This window comes from Myripristis murdjan, chromosome 1 (assembly GCF_902150065.1).
Source record: "Myripristis murdjan chromosome 1, fMyrMur1.1, whole genome shotgun sequence".
In the NCBI taxonomy this organism is placed as follows: domain Eukaryota; kingdom Metazoa; phylum Chordata; class Actinopteri; order Holocentriformes; family Holocentridae; genus Myripristis; species Myripristis murdjan.
This window is the reverse complement of record NC_043980.1, coordinates 563,063-590,378: the sequence shown is the minus strand read 5'-3', so window position 1 is coordinate 590,378 and position 27,316 is coordinate 563,063. Positions and strand designations below refer to the sequence as shown.

Sequence of the window (27,316 nt, the reverse complement as noted above, 5' to 3'; positions counted from 1 at the left end):
CAGGTCATCAGATGGAGATCCAGGGTCCTGCAGGAGTGGAGAAAATCTGTTCTCCAGTCGCATACTCAGTTGTTGGGGAGCTTTGTTGTTAGTTCTCCCTTTCGCAGCTGTCCACGGCTGTGCCCCACTATGAACAGGGGTTGAAGAACAGGCGCTCTGCCTGGATAGAGCAGGCCAGCCAGTCGCATCGCAAATTTCGGGGCGCTGGGTTCTGCCTGTTACTCGTCCTCCCATTTTCCCAGGAAGTGATTTACTCTTAGGCTTTGCTCCAAGAGTGTTCCAGGGAGGACTACCACTTGCAGATATATTATCTGGTTCCCGGCCCTCCTGTTTCTTGAGGGCCTTGGTGGTGCTAATTAGCTGTGTATTAGCATTACCATGCTCATGTCCGCTGCTTTGAGTCCATGGCAGGGTGGTGTCGTTCCCACATAGTCCATTCACTTCCACATTCAGTTCTAACCGGTGAATTTTGTTCTCCAGCACTGTAATCTTCTGTAAAAGTTTGTGGTAATCATCTGTGGAGAAGGGAGGCATCTTGCTGCTAGTAGCTTTAGCTGCAGTACAGGCTTGTGCTGCTAGTAGGCCTCATTCACGTCGCACTGAGGAGGTTATAAAAATGTTGAAAGATAACTAATAGCCTGCTATATCTAGAAAAAAACTTTTTTAGTCCCAGTGATTTAAAGTATTCGGGAGCTGCTGCCCATATTTTATCGTGGAAAAAGAAAAAGAAAAACAAGAATATCAGTAGAAAAATGTAAGCAGAGGCGAGAGCACGCAGGAAAGCGTCTGCACTGTAAGAAAGCAGGAACTGAAGAGAAGCATGCATCCCCCCCCCCCCCCCCCCCCCCCCCCCCCAACAGGCCCAGCAGGTCCAAGGTCTCCTTGTCCTGAACCTTGACCTCTTCCCGAGTTCGCTTACCTCCACCGACTGACTCCAGTCCTCCTAGTCCTTGTCATCCCACTCAGAGGCCAGCCAGGGACTCTTGCACCACTGCTCGTTGGCCTTCTGCATTACGTGGAGCTCAGGACCCTGGTCAGCGACGCCCCCCACCGCCCCTAAGGGTCAGGGGGGCAGTAAATGAGGCCTCGGGGCCGGCTGTCGGATATTTCTCCCATCAGCAGCTCAGTTACTGGGCTCCTAACGCTTTGGACCCCTGTGTGATTGCCACCTTAACCCACGGGTACAAGCTTAAATTCTGACACCGGCCCCCTACCTCCAGCCGGGTGAAAATGACCACCATCAGTGACCCAGCAAAAGCTCAAGCGCTGGACCAGGAGTTATCTGCCCTCCTGGCCAAGGGCACGATTGAGGCCGTAGACCCTCTGCAACAGCCCAGAGGATTCTACTGAACATACGTCCTTGTTACAAAGAAGACTGGTGGATTCTGTCCAATTCTGGACTTAAGAGGGCTGGTAACACTTTACAATAAGAGTACAACAATTAACATTAGTGTAGGAGCCATATATTGCTTTATTGATTGATTATTTTGTGTTCAATTAGTTTTGTCTTGTTGCCATGGCTTTGTGTCACGTGAGCACTGTGGTTGATTGCTGGCATGTAGGTTATATTAGTATGCTTCACCTGCACGGGGGAGAGAGGTGAGTCTAGGTAGCCGTAATTTTTGTTGACCGCATTTTCGCATTTTTGCTTTGTTCATGATCTGCTTTGATACACGTTCGTTATTAAGTGTACACATTCAACATCATACGTGCGTGTAAAGCCACTGTAGTAGCTGATTGTTATTAAAATCCATAAAACTTCTCTGGACTCAGTGGGCTTCCTTGGACAAGCAGCAGCACGTCATACAAATATACAGGACCTATTCTCTGCCTCACAAGTGACTTTTTTGAGGTACAGAAAGCCACAATAGTTAGTTTATGCCATAAAAACATTAAGTAACAGGTAATGAACATTAAGTAACAGTTAGCTAACCGTTAACTAATGTGTCTAAGAATCATTTACTAATGCTGTTCGTGATAAGGTGTTAATTTATATGTTATTTAAGGGTTATTGTAGATATTATTAACATTAGTAAATGCCATAATAATCATTAACTGACAGTTAATTAACCATGACGGTATTAACTAAAGTTAACTAACGTTAATTGTTGTACTCTTATTGTAAACTGTTACCAGAGGGCTCAACAAATATCACGTGTTACAAACTGTCGCCCAAGGAGAACGGTTTATATCTGTGGACCTGAAAGACACTTACTTTCACATCCCCATCGCTCATCACCATAGGAAATTCCTATGGTTTGCCTATCGAGGCCGCCACTGGCAGTTCAGGGTCCTCCCTTTTGGACTCTCCCTCTCCCCAAGGGTGTTCGCCAGGTGCGTGGCAGCGGCCCTGGGACCCCTGCAGTCTTGAGGTATAAAGGTTTGTCATACTTGGACGACTGGCTGATCTGTGCACCATTCAGAGCTCGAGTGGTTCAAGACACGGATCAGCTTTACCCAACTGGGCCTGAAGGTGAACACAGAAAAGAGTTGCCTGGAGCCCTCTCAGTCTATGGTCTTCATCAGTGTGGCATTAAGCACACTGACCATGAAGGTTTGCCCATCCCCTCAACGTGTGGACAACATTCTTCACCTGCTCTCTCTGTTTCGCAGAGACAAATCATTGCCCCTCGTCATGTTCCAGCATCTCTTGGGCAAACTAACATCAATATCAGCCGTTGTTCTGTTGGGCTTACTGTTGCTACGTCCTCTGCAGAGATGGCTGAACAGCTTCCACCTGGACGTAAGGTGACACAGACACTGAAAAATCAGGGTGTCTCGGCGGTGCGTCCTTGCCCTAGCTCCATGGAGGGACAGGTCCTATCTGTCCAAGGGTGTCCCCATGGGCTCTATTCCCTCTCGGCGAGAGGTTGTTGCCACGGATGCCTGCCCCTTAGGATGGGGTGTGGTGTGGAAAGGCGGAATAGCTCGAGGTCAGTGGCCCGTACGAGATCATGTCAGACATATAAATGTGCTAGAGCTGCGAGCAGTACATCTGAGCTTGAAGCACTCTCTGCCGTATCTGAGAGGACCCTGGTGATCACATAAATCACCAGGGTGGCACCAAGTCTGCACAGCTACTACAGGTGTCACTGGAGCTCCTGACATTCTGTAACTAGTGTGCAGGTTCGAAAGTGGACCCAGTTCATTGTTCAGTACCGACGGTCCTGGAGTTCCTGCAGTCTCTCATGGACAAGGGCAGGTCTCCTTCTACTCTTAAGGTGTATATAGCTGCTATTTCGTGTCATCATGCCAGGGTGGACAGTAACACTGTAACACCAGACTGTGCAGTCACAGTCTGGTGTCCCTTTTTCTGAAGGGGGCCTGGAGGATGCATCATCCAAGACCCCCATGAGTTCCAGCATGGGACCTGTCCCTGGTGCTGTATGCCTTATGCCAGCCTCCGTTTGAGCCCCTGGCTCGAGCGGAGTTGAAGTGGGTGGCTTACAAGACTGCATTCTTGCTGGCCATCACATCAGCGAAGTGCATTGGTGAGCTGCACGCTTCATGTCTAAGAGAGAACCATGATGAGTGACTCTTTGGGCCAAATATGGCATTTCTCCCAAAGGTGCTGTCTCGTTCATATATAACCTTACACGGTTTTTACACGTTATTTTTATAAAAATAGAGACAGCTTTTCTATGTCCTGCAGGAAGCGGGTAATTGAGGCAGTCTTCCTGTCTGTCCTGGATTACGGTGATGTCATTTATCGCCATGCATCTGCTTCCACCCTAAAATCATTAGATGCTGTTTACCACTCAGCCTTAAGATTTATTACTGGTGACAGTTATTTTGTCCATCATTGTGTCTTGTATGATAAACTTGGCTGGACTTCCCTGTCTGTCAGATGGAATAGGCATTGGCTTGTTTTCATTTATAAAGCCCTTACTGGAAGGCTTCATCATTATCTGAGCTCTCTATTGAGGTGGTCCAGTAGGAATTATTCCACACACTCTTCCAATTTTTTGTTGCTCGTAGTACCGCGTCCACGTACTGAACTTGGAAAAACTGCATTTAGCTTCTGTGCAGCTCACAGCTGGAACATTTTGCAACGTGACTTGAAGCTTGAAACAATTGTACACCTCAACCAGTTCAAATCTTTAATTGCTGATTATTTTACTCATAATTGTAACTGCTTTTAATTTTGTCCCTGTTTTATTCTGTTTTATTCCCTATTTTATTCTGTTTTAATCCCTGTTTTATTCTGTTTTTGCTATTTGTATCGTAATTCTGTATTGTTTTTATGGTTGTTGTACATTCGGCATCATTGTAAATGAGGGCTTGCTCTCAATGACTCCCCAAATCCAAATAAAGGTTGAATGAATGAATGAATGAACACGGTTCAACCCCCAAGTAGGGGACGGAGGGGATGAACAAGAACTGTTGTGCCCGGTACGGGTACTCAAAACTTACATTGCTGCTACTGCAAGTGTTCGTCGGTCCAAACAACTCTTTATTTGTCATGGTGGGCCTCAGAATGGTTCTGCTCTGTCTAAACAGCGTTTCTCCCATTGGGTCGTGGATGTCATCACTCACGCTTACGTATTGGCAAATCGCTCTCTGAAGTGTCATTCTACTAGGAGCATATCCACATCATGGGCGGCCCTGAGAAGGGTACCTCTAGAGACCATCTGTGCAGCTGCCTCATGGTCATCACCAAGCACATTCTGCAGGTTCTACAGGGTGAATGTGGCAACTCCTTCTCGATTAGGAGTGGTTCTCCAGCCAGAATCCTCAGGCTCTGTGCAGAGAGGTATTCTTTTTCGATTAAGGTCCCTTTCTTTGACCTTGTTTCTGTAGCTAACAGGGCCCACAGGGTATTGTGGCTATTTCCCCATTCACTGGGTGTAGCATTCCTAGTGGAGTCCTTGATTCTGCTCAATGAGTTTGTAGACAGGATTACTCGTGACACTTTTGGTGTAAGTCATTCAGTGCTTAAAGCACCGCCTCTGGCGGTCAGAAGAGACGAAATAGAACGATGAGTTAAGAATGTAACTACGGTTCTATGAGTCCCGAATGACCGCCAGAGTGCTCAGTCACTCAGAATCCTCGTGATCACGCGAGAAGTTTCTGTAGGAAATGATGTGCCGGTTGACCCCGGAACTTATACCCTTTCGGACTCTGAAGAGACGTTGCTGTGACTTGGGCCAATTCAGAAGAAAACAAAATGGTGATTCTGGGACTGATAACGGCCCTGAAATGCCGTGGTAGAAAACGGCAAGAGCGAGGATGGGGCGAGGACGTAGAGCTAGTGGCGGAAACCATCTCTCTGCTTACTCTGCCACCAGCAAGACCTCTGGCCCCTTATGTCTGTCGAGTCATGAGAGAATTATTCTTATTTGAGTTTGGTAATGCCATTTCTGTATTTCCCTGCATATATGACTAATTTCAGAGTTAGACTGCTGCACTGCCTGTTTCATTTCATGTTTCATTTTAAACAAAATGAACAAACATTTCAAAGTCTAACATGAGGTCAAAGACTGTGCCAACATCCCATTCTCCACACGTTTCTTACCCCCCCCCCCCCCCCCCCCCCCCCCCCCCCCCCCCCACACCCACCCACACACACCCACCCACACACACACACACACACACACACACACACATACCATCATCTGATTAATCACAAGTCATCCAAAATAACATTAATTTACTTAATTTACATTACCTTGAAAAATTAGAGAAAAGGAAGAATATAATTTGCAGTCAACACAAGAAATGGCTCTAACAGTGACTCATCAGTTTCCACATCACTCCTGTGTGGAAAAAAAATCAACAGTGTGAGAGTTTGTCCACACAGGAGGTGACTCTCACTCCTCAGATCCAGTGATGGGAGTAACAGCGTTACAAAGAAACGGCATTACTAACGGCGTTACTTTTATCTGTAACGAGTACTCAAAGAAATGACTGTTTCCCCCGTTACAACACTGTTACCGTTACTGACAATAAAATGCACCGTTACTAGCCGTTACTTTATTATTTTATTATCCTATTCAAAAAATGTGCGTCTTGTGGAGAAAAAGCGGTGTGTCAATTTTCAAACCGCTCGGACTTTGCAGTTTTTCGTAACTTATCAACATGCATGAAGAATGACTGAGCACAAATTACAAGAAGCTCATGTGTTCCCTGACAGCAGAGCGGATAGTATCTCTGCCTGCCATACAGAAGACTAGGGGTTCAATTCCCCACCTGAACAAGCTGGCATCACTACTTTAAACTGTAATGAATTACTTTTTCAAAGTAACGTGCCCAACACTGACAATGATAGATGAAATTTGACAGCAATGTCCACACTGCAACAGCAATGCAAAAATATGTGCATTAATAAGAGGATTTAAGAAAAGAAAAAGTAATCATAAAAATTACTTTCCCCAGTAATTGAATTACTCTTCTGCAGCAGTAATTGAGTAGTAATCAAAATTACTTTTTTACAGAAGTAATTAGTAATTGTAACTTATTAGTTTTGTGAGTAATTGGTCCCAACACTGCTCAGATCTGACACAGAGACACTGAGGAACCAGACCCAACCCAAAATCCCGGGTACAGAGGTTCAGTGAAGGTGCTGTTGAAGGTGTGGAGGTGGATCAGTGTGTCAGAGGAGACGCTGTAGAAGGACAGAGAGCCAGCAGGCCAGTCCAGATACACTGCCACTCTGTTAGAGGAGGAGGGGGCAGGAATGTGTGTTCCTCTGTTATTGTGTCTGGCAGTGAATCTTCCATCAATGCAGATCAGACTCCAGGAGCTTTTATTGAATCCAAGCTCACAGTCATAATTGCCTTCTCTCCTGCTGATTCCTCTGTAAGTCACTGCTATATAAACTTCTCCTCTCCACTCGACCTCCCAGTAACAGCGACCAGTCAGACCATCTCTACAAAGGATCTGTTCCAAGTACTCAAACCTCTCTGGGTGATCAGGATATGTCTGCGTCTGTTTCACTGCTGTCACCTTCCTGTTGTCCTCAGAAAGGACGAGGAATCTGTTTGCTGTGTTTTGATCCAGTTTGAGTTCACAGGAATCTGATGGAGAGAACAAGACACAACAGACCTGCTGTGGTTATTATCTGCTGATTTATTCACAGTTTGATTATTGATTTGTTAACACTTTGATGAAGACACATGGTGTCAGCCGTCCTCTTCATTCACAGCAGGATCTGAATGAATGGACGTCACAAACTGCTGTGTAAATTCACTTTGCATCTGGAAGAACCATTTATACACAAACTAAACTACATTTATACTTCATATATTACTTCATAGAGGTGTGAAGATTCCTCTATTAGAATTATTTTCAAGTTATATTCACTTGGTGTAAGCATGCAGCTGAGAACAAAGAGCAGAAACTGCAGCTGCACCATCTAAACAGCTGAAGGTTTTGTGTTGATGAATCAAACTAAATCCACACTTACACTTCCTCAGGCCTGGTTTCAACCTCTGCTCTCCACCATGGTCCACCCTGGAGGAAGAAACAGAGTCAGAGCAGCAGATTCTCTTTGAGGATGGAAACATGGGCAGTAAATAACCTTCCCTATGAAGGATTTAGCAGACCACGTCACTCATATCCACCATTAAACATGAAACAATACTCCTCAGCCCTCTGTAAGACATTGTGTGTGTCTCTCCATACCTGAGAGCCTCCAGTCTCCAGGTTGGATCCTCCAGTCCAGCAGAAAGCAGCTTCACTCCTGAGTCTCCTGGATGATTGTAGCTCAGGTCCAGCTCTCTCAGATGGGAGGGGTTGGAGCTCAGAGCTGAGGCCAGAGAAGCACAGCCTTCCTGTGTGAGCAGACAGCCTGACAGCCTGCACACCATCACAAACACAATCAGTCCACCACATCATCTGCTTTGTGTTTTCACAAAAACCTACACAGCTTAGGAATGTGTTGAGTGACATGAAGCTGCATGGAAATCAGGACTGAACTGGTCATGTGTTGAGCAGGTTGAGGAATCCTGACCTGAGAGCCTCCAGTCTGCAGTGTGGACTCTCCAGTCCAGCAGAGAGACGCTTCACTCCTGAATCCTGCAGCTGGTTGTCACTCAGGTCCAGCTCTCTCAGACTAGAGGACTGGGAGCTGAGAACTGAGGCCAGAGCTGCACAGCTTCTCTCTGACAGATTACAGCCACTTAGCCTGAGGAGGAATCAAAGATGAAGAAAACAGCTGTCATTTTTCTCTCTCTTGAGTAGAAAGCATCATGTGTTTAATATGTACAGTTTTCTATGAACCTACACAGATCTCCTGGAGGCTTTGACCACTGGCAGCAGCCTCAGAAGAGCCTCCTCTGAAGCAGAGTATTTCTTCAGGTCAAACACCTCCAGATCTTCTTGAGATGACAGTAAGATGAAGCCCAGAGCTGACCACTGAGCAGGGGACAGTTCCCCTGTGGAGAGACGTCCTGAACTCAGGTACTGTTGGATCTCCTCCACTAGAGAACGGTCATTCAGCTCATTCAGACAGTGGAACAGGTTGATGCTTCTCTCTGGAGAGAGATTCTCCCTGATCTTCTCCTTAATGAACTCAGCTGTTTCCTGATAGGTCTGTGAGCTACTTCCTGTCTGTGTCATCAGGCCTCGTAGTAGAGTCTGATTGGTCGGCAGCGAAAGACCCAGGAGGAAGCGCAGGAGCAAGTCCAGGTGTCCATTTGGACTCTGTAAGGCCTTGTACACAGCACTCTGGAGAAGTTTTAGTTCAGATTTCTTGTTGAACAGTGCAGACCACCTGGAGGCTGATTGTTGTGACAGCAGATTGACTCCAGAGTTGATGAAGGTCACAAAGACATAAAGAGCAGCCAGAAACTCCTGAAGGCTCAGATGGATGAAGCAGAAAACCTGGTCCTGGTGCAGCCCACGCTCCTCTTTAAAGATCTGTGTGAACACTCCTGAGTACACTGAGGCTGCTCTGATATCAATGCCACACTCTGCCAGGTCTGCTTCATAGAAGATCAGGTTGCCTTTCTCCAGCTGCTCAAAAGCCAGTTTTCCCAGAGACAGGATCATCTCCCTGGTCTCTGGAGTCCAGAGTGGATCTGTCTCAGCTCTCCCATGATACTTGACGTTCTGCACTTTGGACTGAACCAGCAGGAAGTGGATGTACATCTCAGTCAGGGTCTTGGGGAGGTCTCCTCCCTCGCTGGTCTTCAACACGTCCTCCAGAACTGTAGCAGTGATCCAGCAGAAGACTGGGATGTGGCACATGATGTGGAGGCTTCGTGACGTCTTGATGTGGGAGATGATTGTGCTGGCCTGCTCCTCATCTCTGAATCTCTTCCTGAAGTATTCCTCCTTCTGTGGGTCAGTGAAGCCTCTCACCTCTGTCACCATGCCAACACACTCAGGAGGGATCTGATTGGCCGCTGCGGGTCGTGTGGTTATCCAGAGGCGAGCAGAGGGAAGCAGGTTCCCCTTGATGAGGTTTGTCAGCAGAACGTCCACTGACGTGGACTCTGTAATATCAGTCAGGATCTGGTTGTTGCTGAAGTCCAGAGGAAGTCGACACTCATCCAGACCGTCAAAGATCAACACAACCTGGAACTGCTCAAACCTGCTGATTCCTGCTTCTTTGGTCTCAGTGAAGAAGTGATGAACAAGTTCCACCAAGCTCAACTTTTTCCCTCTCAGCAGATTCAGCTCTCTGAAAGTGAATGGAAATGTGAAGTGGACATGCTGGTTGGCTTTGTGTTCAGCCCAGTCCAGAGTGAACTTCTGTGTTAAGACTGTTTTCCCAATGCCAGCCACTCCCTTTGTCATCACTGCTCTGATTGGTCCATCTCTTCCAGGTAAAGGTTTAAAGATGTCCTCACATGTGATTGTTGTTTCTGGTGTGTCTGGTTTCCTGGCTGCTGTTTCAATCCATCTGACCTCATGTTCCTCATTGAGCTCTCCACTCTCTCCCTCTGTGATGTACAGCTCTGTGTAGATCTGATTCAGAGGTGTTGGGTTTCCTGCTTTAGCAATCCCCTCAAACACACACTCACACTTCTTCTTCAGCTTAGATCTGAGTTCACGTTGGCACGCTGCAGCGGCAGTTTCTGAATGAACTAACAACAAAAACGTCAGTAAGTGAATGTCACATTAATGAGAGAAATGTGAATATTTGCTGGTAAATGTATCTGAGTTGTGGCTGCATGGCATCCATTTAGCTCATAGCTGCTGGTGGAAAAACCAGTCCTGACTTTCTGCAGCCAAATGTGAAAGGCAACATTTTCTATGTCCACTTTGTGTTCAGCTTTTGACACAAATATGAACAAATCAACACTTTAAGCAGGTTCTCCATGAGGATTGTGCTCATTTCCCTTCCAATCTGGGATTGCTGAGCTCTTGTTTTAGAAATGTCTGTATTTTCAGCAGAGGTTACAAATGCAAACATTCAGTTTTCCCATCATTCCTCCTTTTCGACCTGTTAAAGGAGTTAAAAGCCTCTTACTGCTCCACAGACGCTCAGCCAGCTCCTCCTGCTTCATTCTCCTCAGGAGGTGCAGTGTGATCTGCAGAAAAGCCTCCCTGCTGCTCCTCCTCTGCTCTTCCTCCTCACCGTCCAACACCTCCTCATCCTCCCTCTGCCTCTCTGAGCATTCTGGGTAATCTGGACTCAGAGACCTCTGCAGGTTTTTCAGCTCCTTCTTCACAAAGGTGTTGATGTTCTCCTCCAGCAGCTGCAACAGAAAAATCAAAGAATTCAAGTTCCATTTTCAAATTTGGACACAAAACACAAAATCAGATCCAGGTTGAAAAGCCTGAAAGTCCAAAGTGCAGCATGGAGACGATTATGAGCTGAGCTGCTGCTCAGTTTGGACCTTGTTGTTGATTCTACAACAGTTAGTGCCAGTGGAGCAATCTGATTGGACAAGAGGCGTTCCATGAGAGCTGATGTTCAGTAGAACAGCACTCGCTCTGGTGTCATATCGCTGCATTTACACACCAGAAATATGGAGGCCAGGTGTGTTTGATGCTCCTGGGCAGACTGACCACTGGGAACCTCTGAGCTCTGCTGCTGGACTCTGAGGAGGACACACACACACACACACACACACACACACACGTGATTAAAGGTGCTGTGCTCTGTCAGGATGAATCCTGGCAGAAACACAAAATGAACTCCATGTTAGAAGCTGCTCTGATTATTGGATGTGATGTTTTGAAAGAGGAAACTCAGTCAACAGAGTCTGAGGGGCCCAACCGATTCTGGATCTTTAAATAATTACCCATCATCAGCAGAGGGCTGTGAGTCTTTGAAGTCAATAAGTACATCCATAGACCAGTCGCTCTTGAAGGACACACAGCTGGGTCCAGGGGAGTCTGGTCTCTCCTGCTGGATCCTGATAGAAACATCATGAACACAGTGAAGGGATCTGTGTCTCTATGAACAACACTGTTTTACTTTCTTAGGAACACTAACATACTCAGATAATAATGACTTACGTATTCTCAGAAGCATCTCTTTCTTTAAAGTCAGTAGGTTTATCCATAGACCAGTCACTCTTCATGGACACACAGCTGGGCTCAGGTCCAGGTCCAGGTCCAGGTCCAGGCTCAGGGTCACATTTCTTAGAGGCAGGGAGCCCCTCCTCTCTCTCCTCACACACATCCATAGCCGAGCCGACACCTTGACACAAACACAGCGGCTGATTGATGACAACAAGCTTTCCATGACAGGATGTGTGCTGTCTTCCTGTCAGCACCATGTCACATATACAGAGTGGACGTAACACTCAGAGCAGCCGCCCTTTACATCAAACCCACTGAGCAGCTTCATCTACAGAGAACTTTGAATCCTCTGGGACTCTTCACACATGGACTGGAAACTACTGACCTTTACAAAGCTCTCATTTCAGCCTCTCAGCAACATTCACTGCATTTTTGCTTTTCATTTTCTGCAGAGAATTTGGTGATAAGTTTAAATGTGTATTTATAATAGTTATCAATCAAATGTATTTGTTTTACTAATTGCTTTGCTATGTTCTGGTAATTATTCTGCTAATTTTCTGATTTTTTTTTTTTTTTTTTTTTTTTGGGGAAAGAAATCAAGTTAATTTGCTCTCGTTTTAAATGTTCAGTGTTGAAATTGAAGGTGGCAGCTCTCTTGCCAGGATTAGGGATTAATGGGTTTCATGAAAGGTGGATTATCTTGCGAGATTAACCTGGCCAGTAAGCCTGGCTATAATGAGCCTGAACTTGGTTTCATGAAAGTAATCCCACTTCAGTTATCATGGAAACTCAGCCTAAGCCTTAGCCTGCTCCGGACCAGGCTAGAAGTCAAGCTTAAATTAATCCAGTGCCCTGTTGTTCAACTTTGTGAAATTACTATTAGTCAATGACTCCAATCGTAAACCAATGACTTTGTTAATTCAACACCTGTTAGTATATGCACTAATTTCAAATTATACTACATTCAAATAAAATGAAAATAAAAGCATTAAGATATAATCAATTTAATTATATTACTCTAATAGTGTGTGACCATTAATCATAGTTGTTTCACAATGGCTCATGTGATATAATCATTGTCACTCTCAGTCTCATTATTATGGAAGAACACATTTAAATGGTATTGCCATGCAATCGTGACATTGCACGGCACTGCAGATAGATAGAGTGATAGAGTGATAGATAGAGCGCATATAATAGGCCTATAGCATTGGAAATTAGTAGGTTGACAACTGCTTAGCCTATATATTTATGGACTAAATAATAATAATATATATATATATTTTTGGACGACTTATGCATTAAGTTTGTCGTTAACACTTTGCCACGCTGTCTCCCTTGCTTTAATTGCCTTTACGTTTTTTTTTTTTTTTTGTTTGTTTTTTTCGCTTTTATTAGATCAAAGTCAAGTCAAGTACATGAATTATAAAGGCAACACACATTTTTCAGTAGAGACGTTGCTGTAAATACACTTAAGTATAAAAATAACAATAAAGAAATTACGATGATTTACAGTGAACAACAAATAATGTGGAGAAAAGAACGAAAGAAACAAAAAACTTCAGGCTCTGTAAATGTGAGATGTCTAAGTAATTTCTGATTTGTGATTTTTGAGTTTTAAACAGTAGTTAAATGTGATTTAAATTTTTTTTAAAAAATAAAAGTTTATGCATAAAGATTATGTTGTAGTTTTTTTTTTATTATTTATTAAGAAGGTATAAGATAAACAACTGTGGCATTTTTCCATCGTACATAAATCAAAGATATAGGGGGAAAAGGCAAGGAAATATAAAATCAATGTTAGTGCAGAATCCCAAAGTACTTCAGTAAAAGGCAAGAGCAGATTAAAGCAGATAGCAAATAGGTAGGCTACAACGAAAATAAAAATAAAAATAAAATGAATTAATAAATAAATAAATATATAAATAAGTGAATATAGATTTCATTGCCTTTACAGTTAATAACCTCCTTTACTTCCTCATGTGTTTGTATTAGGCGCTGAGTCTCGTCCAGACTGAATGACGCAGCCCTCTGCTTCGCTCTGATTGGTCACGTTCAAGGAATCTACGATCGACCGGCAGGGTCTTTTGAAGGGAGGCGTGATCGCGCACCAGCCTGGCTTCACAATCCAGACTCGCTAAAGTCGCTCCTCCTCAGCCTGACTTGGCTTTAGTGGAATAAACCAGGCTGTGCGGGGCAGGCTTTAGCAAGCCTAGATTTGGATTATATCCTGGCTTATTTAATTCACCCTTCGTGAAATAGGCCCCTGAACTGACTTTGAACACATAACAAAAAACATATTTTAAAAATTTTTAGACAAAGTTGATTTTGTCCTCAGTGTCAGGCATTAAAAGTGAACATCACAGCACAATGAATATTTATTTCTCTAAAACATATAAATCACATGATGGCAGACCCTCCCGCCATCTTGCGCTCCCAGTCTGCTCTGCAGTCTTCCAGCTGTGAGACACAAACATCTGTACTGATCCCTGGTCGGGTCTTTACCTGCTGAATCACATCCACATCAAATCCAAGAGACTTTCCAGCTTCATGTGGAGAGGAAACCCAGAGAGAGAAGACGCCGCTGCTTCTCCTGTTGTTCAATCTCAACTTTCAGCACAGAGGGAGCAGCACGGCCCGTTCAAAGCAGCACCAGGCTCTGCTTTCACTTTCACATTCTGTTTATGGAGCGTGAGCGACATCAAGTGGACAGGAATGGAAGTTCTCTCAATCCTTTTCATCCATCCAGAGAATATCAAAGTGAACAGCAGGCTTCTGAACTTTTACAAATGGCTTTGAAATCCACAGTTTGGAGGAGTTCTCATTCCAGAGCCTCTTGTCCTCCATGCCAACACTGTAAACAGCCGAGAAATATTTCTCATCAATCACCGTCCATTTGAATCTGAACAAGCCAGCTGCTAAATCTGCTGCCCTCTCCACGTTCCTTGTTAATAACAGACTGGAAAACTTCTCTTTCTCTGGTTGTTGTGAAAACGTCCATATGGAGGAAGACATATCTCATTAACTCATTCCTTATTGCAGCAACACAGCAAACACACACACACACACACACACACACACACACACACACACACACACACACACACACACACACACACACACCAATGGGCTCCATGTTTCCAGCGTCTTCATCTCCAAACAGAGTTCAAACCATTCATGTTCCTTCAGATCAGCCTCTTTCCGTTCAGATCAGAGCCACAGATCAGCTCTGCTCTCTCCAGCCCTCTTCTTTTCCTCTCACTCATTAAATACATTTCATTTGTTTTACTGCAGTTTTTAATCCCAGTACCTCTTTGGTTCCTTGTACAACCTTTTTCAAAATAGCTCACAACATCTGACTCTCTCCCTCCCGGCTTCTCACTGACTCGTTTTTTTTTTTTTTTTCTGTCATTGTTGTTCAATTTTCTAGTTGTTTTTAATGACCTACGTTTTTCGTAATATTATTCCATGTGATTTTCTTTTTCTTTTTTACTCTGAGGTGTCTCTGAATACCAAGAAAAATGCTATACAAATAAAATGTGTTTTTATTCCCTGGCTCTATGTATTTACAGTGTCACTCAATAAATCTATTTCTTTTTAGGGATGCAATATAGTTTTCAGCCACAAGGTGGCAGTCTAAGGGCTGTTTGCTGTTGTAGCGGGGTTCCCGTCCACACTGAGACAGAGGAAGACAAAAACATGATGAACCAAAGCACAAGTAAACACGGGGTTAAAGGTCACAAGTCTGTTGTTTTGTGTGCACAGGTTCAGGTAACTGTTTGCTGAATTTAATGTGTTGCTTTATTGTTCTGCTGGGGTTTCAGTGATTGTGATTCTGCTCTTTGCCCATGTCTTGTCAGTGAGTGAGGTGTGAAGTGTTTTCCTGACCCTGGGCTTCAGCACAGTGCAGGACACACAGGCCCTGACGTCGCTGTCACTGTTAAAGACCTGCCAACCTTGAAGAAATCTTATGCCCCCCCGGTTTTGAGACAATGGGTGGAGGTTTCAAGAAATGTGTTTTAGCAGTTGGGATAAACTGTAAAGGAGGAGTGAGTGCAGAGTCATGGATTCCACCTCCTGAGTGACTTGGCAACACGAGGAGCTGAAATGTGGAAAAGAAGACAAGATGGAACAAAACTCTTACCACCTGTGCAGGTGAGATTTTGTTGGCTGAGCAACACACATAATATTTATATAACATAATAACATGTACTGTATACGTAAAGTAAATGTATAAAATGTACTGTAAACCAGGTTTTTTCAGAGTTGTAGTACTTCAGATGTATTTGAGTATATTTCAGTTTACTGTCATGTCATGTTTTGCCTGAGAGGGAAACCACTCTGAAAAAAAAAAAAAAAAAAAAAAAAACAGCCACCAGGGTGAACATGAACTGAGGCTGAACAATTAATCAAAATATGTACAACTGTAATATCCAAATCACACAAACTGCAGCTTTTTGATAAAAGTAAATTGGGACAAAACATTATTGTAAGTGAAATTTTATTAGATTAAATTTTCCAAATATAAGAAAACAGGTTTCTTTGGTGCGGAGCCCAGAAAAAAAAAATCATCATTTTAACAGCTTTTTCAGTGAAAATGAAAACTGTGATGTAAAATGATCATTCCTAATAAAATCATGAATTATATTAGTTTTTTTCTGATTGCTTTCAAACTGTCATCTGTTTTTCAAAACTCTACACACCAAACCAGCAAAACATTCTCTGTCTCAAACAATTCTTGCATTCTTGTTGTATGTAATTACAGTTGTAACAAAATAAGTACAGAAATAAGAAATTCAGCATGTAAAAAGCCACCCTGAACATACCATTTCTCCACAAAGCACAGTGAATTTGTGAATTTCTCTCCATGAGCCTCAAGAGGTAGTCACCTGAAATGGTTTTCACTTCACAGGTGTGCCTTATCAGGGTTAATTAGTGGAATTTCTTGCTTTATCAATGGGGTTGGGACCATCAGTTGTGTTGTGCAGAAGTCAGGTTACTACACAGCCGACAGCCCTATTGGACAACTGTTAAAATTCATATTATGGCAAGAACCAATCAGCTAACTAAAGAAAAACCAGTGGCCATCATTACTTTAAGAAATGAAGGTCAGTCAGTCCGGAAAATTGCAAAAACTTTAAATGTGTCCCCAAGTGGAGTCGCAAAAACCATCAAGCGCTACAACGAAACTGGCACACATGAGGAGCGACCCAGGAAAGGAAGACCAAGAGTCACCTCTGCTTCTGAGGACAAGTTCATCCGAGTCACCAGCCTCAGAAATCGCAAGTTAACAGCAGCTCAGATCAGAGACCAGATAAATGCCACACAGAGTTCTAGCAGCAGACCCATCTCTAGAACAACTGTTAAGAGGAGACTGCGCCAATCAGGCCTTCATGGTCAAATAGCTGCTAGGAAACCACTGCTAAGGAGAGGCAACAAGCAGAAGAGATTTGTTTGGGCCAAGAAACACAAGGAATGGACAGTAGACCAGTGGAAATCTGTGCTTTGGTCTGATGAGTCCAAATTTGAGATCTTTGGTTCCAACCGCCGTGTCTTTGTGAGACGCAGAAAAGGTGAACGGATGGATTCCACTTGCCTGGTTCCCACTGTGAAGCATGGAGGAGGAGGTGTGATGGTGTGGGGGTGTTTTGCTGGTGACACTGTTGGGGATTTATTCAAAATTGAAGGCACAATGAACCAGCATGGCTACCACAGCATCCTGCAGCGACATGCCATCCATCCGGTTTGCGTTTAGTTGGATGATCATTTATTTTTCAACAGGACAATGACCCCAAACACACCTCCAGGCTGTGTAAGGGCTATTTGACCAAGAAGGAGCAGATGACCTGGCCTCCACAGTCACCGGACCTGAACCCAATCCAGATGGTTTGGGGTGAGCTGGACCGCAGAGTGAAGGCAAAGGGGCCAACAAGTGCTAAACACCTCTGGGAACTCCTTCAAGACTGTTGGAAAACCATTTCAGGTGACTACCTCTTGAAGCTCATGGAGAGAATGCCAAGAGTGTGCAAAGCAGTAATCAGAGCAAAGGGTGGCTATTTTGAAGAAACTAGAATATAAAACATGTTTTCAGTTATTTCACCTTTTTTTGTTAAGTACATAACTCCACATGTGTTCATTCAAAGTTTTGATTCCTTCAGTTAGAATCTACAATGTAAATAGTCATGAAAATAAAGAAAACGCATTGAATGAGAAGGTGTGTCCAAACTTTTGGCCTGTACTGTATATGTAACACAAAGTGCTCCCCCCGCAGTTTGTTGTCCTGTCCCGTTTGTTGGCCAGGTCCAGTTTGTTGTCCTGTCAAGTTTAAGATAAGATATTCCTTTATTAGTCCCACGGTGGGGAAATTTCACGCATCACAGCAGCAAGTGGATAGCAAGATACGAAGCACAATTTACACAATAAACAGTATATACAGATAACAGTACCAAAGAGCAATATAAACACTGTAAACAAGGAATGTAGAAAAATACTATGTGAACAATTTAAACAACAGAAGAAAAACACCCAAAACCTGGGGGACAACACACTCCACCGGAGGTTCAGGGTTAGTGTGAACCCATGAGACCAAGTGGCAGAACCTGACTCCCGGACTGGGTCTCAGGAACTGTCACACTTGATCCTGCCTTATGGGATCACCCCTTCCCTCCCGTCTTTACGTGTGTGCAGTAGTGCAGTGTGTGTGTGTGTGTATGTGTGTACGTGGGAGGGGAGGTGGGGGGGGGTTAGTTAAGGTGCTGAGAGTGTGCATTCTAGTGCAGTCAGTGCAGTCCTGGAGAGTGTGTGGTCTACTGAGAGCACTGCTTGTTATAGAGTCTGACGGCTGCAGGAAGGAAGGCCCTGCAATAGCGTTCCTTCACACACTTTGGGTGAAGCAGTCTGTCACTGAAGGGGCTCTCCAGTGTAGTTAAAGTGTCCTGCAGGGGATGGGAGTCGTTCACAATCATGGATGACAGCTTAGCCATCATCCTCCAAGTTTCATCATCCAAGTTTGTTGTCCTGTCCAGTTTGTTGTCCAGGTCCAGCTTGTTGTCCTGCCCAGTTTGTTGTCCTGTCCAGTTCGTTGTCCCAGTCCAGTTCGTTGTCCCGGTCCAGTTTGTTGTCCTGTCTAATTTGTTGTCCCGGTCCAGTTTGTTGTCCCAGTCCAGTTTGTTGTCCAGTCCAGTTTGTTGTCCAGGTCCAGTTTGTTGTCCTGTCCAGTTCGTTGTCCCGTCCAGTTTTTTGTCCCGTCCAGTTTGTTGTCCCGGTCCAGTTTGTTGTCCTGTCCAGTTCGTTGTCCCGTCCAGTTTTTTGTCCCGTCCAGTTTGTTGTCCTGTCCAGTTTGTTATTCCAGTTCAGTTCATTGTCCCAGTCCAGTTTGTTGTCTCAGTCCAGTTTGTTGTCCTGTCCAGTTTGTTATTCCAGTTCAGTTCGTTGTCCAGGTCCAGTTCGTCGTCCCGGTCTAGTTTGTTATTCCAGTCCAGTTCATTGTCCCAGTCAAGTTTGTTGTCCAGGTCCAGTTCGTCGTCCCGGTCCAGTTTGTTGTCCCGGGCCACTCCCAGGTGCCTGCAATCCGCCACAGCGTCCACACTGACCCTCTGAATGGACACTGAGGTCTCCAGAGACTCGGTCCTCCTCAGATCCAGCAGCTCCTTGGTCTTCACCACGCTGAGCTGCAGGTGGTTCTTACCTGGTCAGCTGTGAGGCACTGTAGAGGTTTCATCAGGTTGGAGAGAGAAATTAGTCTGGGAGCCTTGGGACTTTGTTGGGGGTGGGGGGTCTGGGTTGTTGTTAATGAACATTGGAAAACAAACGCTAGCCCAATAGCTAGCGAGCTTCCAACTAAAAATACTTCGAGGTTAGTAAAAGCTCTGGGTTAAGGTTACAAAACATGACCTAATATTAGCTAGCTAACTTTAGCTACCTAAAAATGCATACGGCTACAGCTTGGGTCTGAACTCGAATGAAAGTCGTGTTGTTCAACCCTCCAACCTCCTTACATGGACTCTCTCCCATAATACAACACCACAGCGTCGGTATTTACAGCACTGGTTCTCCAACTGTTATCAAAGGTGTTAACCAGTTTGAAATCCAGTCTAGTTGGTCGTGACCAGTTGAGCCTCCTGTGGTCAGAGGGTCAGTCCAGTTGGTCCCGACCAGTTGAGCCTCCTGTGGTCAGAGGGTCAGTCCAGCTCCATCAGTGTGAACCAACAACCTGATGCTGAGCAGATTCTCTTGTTTGTGTTTCTGCTTCTTCTTCTCTTCTTCCTCCTTGTTTCCAGCTGTATCGCTGCTACGCTTCAACCACTGATCCACTTTCTGGATTTGTTTGGTCTCGTCTTCCCGCTCAGAGCGAACAAACGTCCTCGCTCCACGACCACGGCAGCAGATTGAAACCACAAACACACACATCTGACACCTTCAGGAACCTAGAGGGAGAACTGAAGAGAACATGGGATTTATCAAACTGACACTGACAGCTTTTATTCAGTTTATTACAGCATAGGCTCATTACTTTAGGAATGATGCATGACTTATGTTTTTTAAATTAAATTTTAAAAAAGTCTCACATATTTCCTGCTGTACTCCAACGTAACCCTAGGGGGACATGGACCCCCATTTGAGTACCACTGATTTACATGACCACTAGAGGGCACTTACCTTTAAAACATGAGTTTAGGTTATAATAAAATGCTGCACAAATGACCTAACAATCATTTTTTGACAGTCTCTGTTTTTTGTTTTTAGTTTTTGATGGAAAAAAAAAACAGATTTGGCTTTGGTACCAGACATTTGTTGAGCTCATCTCAATTTGTTCTCTGAGTCTCCAATTTAGGAATTTAGGTTATTGAAGCTTTTTTTCCAAATCAAACTTGTACAGTATTTCACTGAAAACCACCTTGCAGTCATTATGTTGTCTGTTTTTTTTGTTGTCAGCCTTTTTCTCTGCAGGGTTGTTTATGTTCACACCTTACTGACAGGTCACTAGTTAGTTTGCAGAGTAACGAGCTCCCAGGTGACATTAATGAGCTCCCAGTTCTTTCAGGTGTGAGCTGTCAGCCAATGGGAGCTGGAATCCATCATCATCCTAAACAAACCATCATTCACACCTCTAATTAATGTTTATGTTCACCAGTTATTACATCAGACAGCAAACCAAAGTTTAAAATGTAAAACTTAATGTCCTGTCCTCTAGTGCTAAACACTTTGTTTTAGAAACACTCACGAGGCTCATCACTTCAGTCCAGCTGGGTCAGACATCTTCTTTCTTTCCTTGATCTGGTTTTTAAGGACATTTTGGTTTTATTTTACTGAATTAAGACATTTACACCACAGATTAGCAATTACACATTTTGTAAATTCTACATTAAATAATATAACAATAAAAAAAAACTGAATAACAACCTGAAATAAGCAAAATAAGTTGATAGAAACAGTCCTCATATTTATATCTCCCTCATCTCTAACAATGTATGAATTTTATGAATTTTTAAGGGCATTTTTGTTCCAAACCTCATGGAACTGTGACAACAGGATGATCAGATCTTTGGAGCTGCTCGCCTCGTGATGCCATGACAACTGTATCTCCGTCCAATGATATTAAAATGCCCAAAGATTTAGCCTGCTGTGAGTTCAGAGGAATTCCTGCATGTTGAGAAAAATCCAACAAACCCTGAACCCGAACCCGGCCGGTCTCAGTTCTCCTGGACTTGAACATCCAGCTCAAGAGAAAAGTGTGAGATTTGTTGTTCAGATGATGAAATTTGATGACTTTATTTGCCATTTGCACAGGTACAGTCAGGTTCCCTCAATCAAATTTTTTAAACAAAATACTACACAAAATAAAATGAAACCTTAACCAAATCATTTTATCTTGAATTGTGTCTGAATTCATTCTGTCTCGATGCTGTCGTATTAGTGACGATGCTGCAGCAACACCAAGAGAGACAAAGAAATGAATTTGCGGAGGTTTTTCAAGGTTTTGATGGCCTGAAGATTCAGACCTCAGATCAGATCTGATGCTAAAATCTGGTTCATATGGATCACACACAATCAGTATTCAGTTTATCCTCTCAACATTCAGAGTTGTAAAGTTTGTATGAACTTTACTGAGCGGCGGTGGGACGTTGCCTTCAGTCCCTGAAGGTTTTTGTTTGTGTGGCGCAGAGGGACGAGTACAGCTTTAAAGAGGCGTCCACCAGGCAGCCCGGGTCCTGCTGGGCAGCCTGAGGTGAGTGTGATCCCTAACTCAAATCATTATTACTGTTGTTGTTATTGTTATTATTATTTTAGTTTTAATATTAACTCACCGGTGGCCTGTTGTCTGTGGTTCAATCAGTTTGTTGTTCATTTGGTTCAGTTAGGGTTTACTGTACAATCACATTTGGTCAGTGAATTTAAAACTTTACCTGTTTCACCTGTTTTCACCTGATATCTCTGCGCTTTGATGCTTTGCTGTTCATCAATTTGGTTTCACATGACAACATTTCACATTAACCCAATGTTTAAATTATTATTTAAATTATAAATGTTTAATCAGGAGCCAGCCATTTTGTTTAATTTTGAAGGAGCAGTAATAACATCATGCATCAGTGTAAAAGTGACCAGCAGGAAATTTGTCTTTCTAAACTAAAATCCTGCAAAAATTACTCAAGAGGACACCCATCTTTGTAAATATTTTAAAATTATTATTTTATAAAACCGTAATTAGGATTTCTGTGTGGCAGGTTCTGAGGTATAGCTAATCATGTATATTTATGTATCAGGTGAACTTGCCGAGGCACACCTGGTGCAGGTGAGCAGCAAAACACTGGGAAAAGTGAATGATGTTGGAATTCCACATGAATGCACTCAAATAAAAACAGTCAAGTGTAAGCAGAGGATGTGATGAAAAGGCTTTTAATAAACATATCCAAGTGAAAATGATATCAATACTTAAAATCACCACATTTATTACATAAATTAAACACCAGTGACTGAGAGCCATTGGTATGTGATGTCACTATGACATCACTACAGATGAAAAAAAAAAAATGTTATGAAAATGTTATGAACCTCCATCTCATTTAGCTGGAAAAAAAACCTCTCAGGATGAAATGACATTTTCTCAAGATACCTGGATACCTGGATCCAGGTATCTTGAGGCCAGGTCCCTCTTGTATTCCAACCCGGTATCACTTTCTTTCTTTCTTTCTTTCTTTCTTTCTTTCTTTATTCCCAGGAACTTCTACTTAGTCAATTTGTGAAGCCTTGCATTAACTGACACTTGCCAGTTAGCTCAGTGAGACAGAGCATTGTCCTTCATGCCAGAAACTGTGAGTTCAAGCCTCAACTGATGCAAAATGCACCTAAGAACGCCACCTTTCTTTTCATCGTCCTGTTCTCCACTTGTTGCTCAGAATTGCCTAAAATTGCCCGGCCCCGACCATTTCTGCGCAGCAGCTGTAATTTTTCTTGTTCTTTGTGTTCAGAGCTTCCCAACACCAACACGCAAGGCCAAAATTAATCACCAGAAAATTAACAAAAAATTAGAAAAACATGATGACATTTTCAAACATTACTGTAAAATTTGCCCAAAAAGTAAAAAAAAGAAAAATTGACTGAAGAAGTAGTCAGAGGTGATAAGAAGAAGAGGAAGAGAAATTTTGTTAAATGCTGCGTCTGACCTGCTAATTCAAGATAGTTTGTTGTTGTTGTTGCTGTTGTTGTTTTGAGGCTGTTCGTTATTTATGGTTGGTTTGTTGCTGTCTTCATGCTTTGACTAATGTGAAGTGAAGCGTTTTATGTCTTATTGTGCTGGTGTGCCAGTCAGATAGATAGATAGATAGATAGATTACTTTAGATTCAAGATTCAAGATTCAAGATTTATTCGTCACATGCATGAATGTACAGGTACAGCAGCAGTGAAATGTAATTGCAACAACTCCAGCACTGTGCAAGTAAAAAATAAAAATAAAAAATAATATTAATAATAATAATAATAATAATAATAATAATAATAATAAAAAATAAAGATAAAATAGAAAGAATATATGACATTATTAATCCCCAAGGGGAAATTTAAAATGCCATAGCAGCAATACATGACACAAACATGGCACAAAGACAACGAACATAAAAATCACAACAAAAAAAAATGCCTCAGATACATAAATACATAGATACACACACACTCCAACCCTCAGCATTGCTAGTAACCATTTTAAAAGGCACAATAAATATATAGGTGGAGGGTTCAGAGTGTATTATGAGAGTGAGGCAGTGTACAGTTATATTGCAGTGGGTAAGAAAGATCTTCTATTATATAGCATTCTCTTGAGCAGCAGGGAAGTTAAGTCTGAATCTGTTGCAGTCTGAATGAGCTCTTGAGTTTGCCCAGTGTTTTCTGGAGGGGATGGGTGGTATTGTCCTTGATCTTGAGGAATTTTGTTTAAATTCTGTCCTCAGTCACCTCCTCAAGAGTGCTAAGTTTCAGACCAACCACAGACTGGGCCTTCTTTATCAGTTTGTTCAGCCTGTTGGCATCTTTTTTTCTTAATACATACACCCCAGCACACCACAGCAAAGAAAAGAATGTTAGCCACAACAGTCTGATAAAACATGTGGAGCATCTTATTGCAGACATTAAAAGACCTAAGCCTCCTCAGGAAATACAGCCGGCTTAAGCCCCTCTTGTACACATCCTCTGTGTTTGATGACCACTCCAGATTATAGTCCAGTAGAACGCCCAGGTACTCGTACTGTTCTACAATCTCTACATCACTCCCACTGATGCAAACAGGAGAGGGTGGGGACTTGTTCCTCCTGTAGTCCACCACAATCTCCTTTGTTTTAGCCACGTTCAGCTGCAGACAGTTATCCTTGCTCCTCTGCACAAACCTGTCAATCAGACCCCTGTATTCCTCTTCTTGACCACCCTCCACACACCCAACAATAGCTGTGTCATCAGAGAATTTAATGAATGAATTTCTTGCTTTTAGCCTTTTCCTTTTAATCTGTTTTATTCCTTTTAATGTTTTATTTAATGTTTTCAAATGTTCTTCTTTTTATTGTGAAGCACTTTGAGCTGCAATTCTTGTATGAAAGGTGCTATACAAATAAAGTTTTATTATTATTATTATTATTATTAATGTGACATTAGTCTGTACTGTACTTAAAATCAGATGTGTATGCAGTGAAGAGGTGGGTTGAAGGGGGAGAGCGCTGTTCCCTAGGGGGGCCTGATGTTACAGAGCTGATGTCCAGACACACAGTTCTGCAGCCTAACAAACTGCGGTCTGCCCGTCAAGTAGTTTCCAATCCATGTGACCAGAGGAGCCTCTACCTGCATGTTCTTCAATTTGGCCTTTAACAGACTGGGCTAGATTGTATTAAAGGCGCTCGAGAAATAAAAAAAAAAACATGATCCTCACTGTAGTGTTGGGTCTGTCCAGGAAGGAGTACGCCCTCTGCAGCGTATCTACACTACTCACAAAAAGTTAGGGATATTCGGCTTTCAGGTGAAATTTCAGGATGAACCTAAAATGCATTATAACCTTTACAGGTGAACTTAATGTGACCTTCTGTAAACTTTTGAATGCACATGTCCAACTGTTCAATGTTTCAGTACTTTTTGCACAAGTTACCTCAAATGGAGTGGCCTGCACTTTCTCCAGACCTGAATCCCATAGAAAACCTATGGGATCAGCTGAGTCGCCGTGTAGAGGCTCGGAGCTCTGTACCCCAGAACCTCAATGTCCTGAGGGCCGCCCTTCAAGAAGAGTGGGATGCCATGCCTCAGCAGACAATAAGTCGACTTGTGAACAGCATGAGACGTCGTTGTCAAGCTGTAATTGATGCTCAAGGGCACATGACAAGTTATTGACACTGACATTTTTTGTTGTGGTATATCCACCACTGTTGTTGGCTTTTGTTTCAAGAAACTGTTTGAGATGAGGAAATCACCAGTGTATGCTTCTACTTAAATGCCCTACTTTCATGATATAATATCACTGTAGCGTGAACATTTTACATTTTCCATAAATTTCACCCAAAAGCCAAATATCCCTAACCTTTTGTGAGTAGAGTATAATTGTGTCCTCCACACCTACATGGGACTGATATGCAAATTGCAGGGGGTCATCTGATGAGTGCACCTGTGGTCTAAGGTTCACTAGGATCAGTCTCTCCATCACCTTCATAATATGCAAGGTCAGTGCAATGGGTCTATAGTCATTCAGGGCGACAGGATGCACCTTCTTGGGCACTGGGACCAGTCATGATGTTTTCCAGATGACAGGATCATAATAAAGTTATGAGTCTTACTCTCCTCTTCCTCCTCACAGATGGAGCCAGTTTTCTGCTTGGAGTCCAGGAACACTTCCTGTCTGAAGACCGTCTACCCGCTGCCCGTCCGAGTCTGTCTGTACACTGTCCTCGGCGCCGCCGTGCTCGTGACGGTGTGCGGAAACATCCTGGTCATCGTCTCCATCGCTTACTTCAAGCAGCTCCACACTCCAACCAACTTCCTGCTGCTGTCTCTCGCGGCGTCCGACTTCCTGCTGGGGCTGCTGGTCATGCTGCCCAGCGTGATTCGCAGTGTGGAGACGTGCTGGTACTTTGGAGAACTGTTCTGTAAAATCTACATCAGCACTGAGGTCCTGTTGTGCACGGCCTCGATTCTCAACCTATCCTTCATATCGATCGACAGATATTACGCCATCTGCCAGCCTCTGATGTACAGCAGGAAAATAACAGCAACCTCTGTTCTGATCATGATTCTGGTCAGCTGGAGCGTTTCGGCTGCAGTCGGCTTCGGTATGATATTCCTCCAGCTCAATATTTTGGGAATCGAGGACTTCTACTACAACGCTGTTGCATGTGAAGGAGCGTGTGTTCTGTTTCAGAGCCAAGCGTCCAGCACCGTCTCATCGGTTCTCTCTTTTTATATCCCGGGAGTTGTGATGCTCGGTGTTTACCTGAAGATCTTCCTGGTGGCGTGGAGACAAGCTCGCTGCCTTCAGAGGAGGAGTTCCGACAGGTCGCAGACAAAAGCCACCAAGACTCTGGCTGTCATCATGGGGACGTTCCTTTCTTTCTGGACTCCTTTTTTTATCTGCAATGTTGTTGATCCCTTCATCGGATACTCCATTCCGCCGCTGCTGTTTGAGACTCTGGTGTGGATTGGCTACTTGAATTCAACCGTGAACCCTCTGGTGTACGCTTTCTTCTACAGCTGGTTCAGAAAGGCGTTTCGAGCCATCGTTTCAGGCAGCATCTTTACATCTGACATTTCAGAGATAAAACTGTTTACAGAATAAACCTTTTTTGCCAAAATAATGTCCTAATTTCTTTTTTCATTATGTGCTGTTACAAATGGAGCTGCTGTTGATGGCTGACAATAAAAGTATTATCTCTCTCTCTCTCTCTCTCTCTCTGTCTAAAAGTTTATTTATCACAGACAATTCAGATAGCAGACATGATGACATTAACATCAAAACACTGGTGATGGTCCGGGTGGTCCAGTTTGTCCAGGTGGTCCAGGTAGTCTAGGTAGTAGAGGTGGTACAGTTTGTCCAGGTGGTCCAGGTAGCCCAGATGGTAGAGGTGGTCCAGGCAGTCCAGTTTGTCCAGGTGGTCCAGGTAGTCCAGGTGGTAGAGGTGGCCCAGTTTGTCCAGGCAGTCCAAGTGGTCCAGTTTGTCCAGGTAGTCCAGGTAGTAGAGGTGGTCCAGTTTGTCCAGGTGGTAGAGGTGGTTCAGGTGGTTCAGGTGGAACAGCATCAACACTGGATGCAACTGAGGCTATGTGCATCTTTTTCTAACTAGTAAAACATGCAAATGTTTGTGAAGAGGCAAGAGCAAAGTCTTGTTATACTCTCACTGCCATTCTTCATTTCTCAGTAATGCCATCCTCTGTGTCCCA

At 43.5% G+C, this 27,316-nt stretch overlaps 1 protein-coding gene and 1 long non-coding RNA gene across 2 annotated transcripts; one reads left to right on the top strand and one right to left on the bottom strand.

The window, feature by feature from the left end:
• Window positions 1-10,960: 10,960 nt before the first annotated feature.
• LOC115357346 (uncharacterized) lies at window positions 10,961-11,501 on the bottom strand. The gene is made up of 3 exons (XR_003928102.1): window positions 11,413-11,501; window positions 11,196-11,309; window positions 10,961-10,991 (listed from the first exon to the last, which is right to left on the bottom strand). It is a non-coding gene; the product is annotated as an uncharacterized LOC115357346 (long non-coding RNA).
• Window positions 11,502-25,598: 14,097 nt separating this feature from the next.
• On the top strand, window positions 25,599-26,714 carry LOC115356845 (trace amine-associated receptor 1-like). Its single transcript, XM_030048135.1, has 2 exons — window positions 25,599-25,605; window positions 25,714-26,714. The coding sequence occupies exons 1-2, from the start codon at window positions 25,599-25,601 to the stop codon at window positions 26,712-26,714; spliced, it is 1,008 nt and encodes a 335-aa protein (XP_029903995.1).
• The last annotated feature ends 602 nt before the right edge of the window (window positions 26,715-27,316 follow it).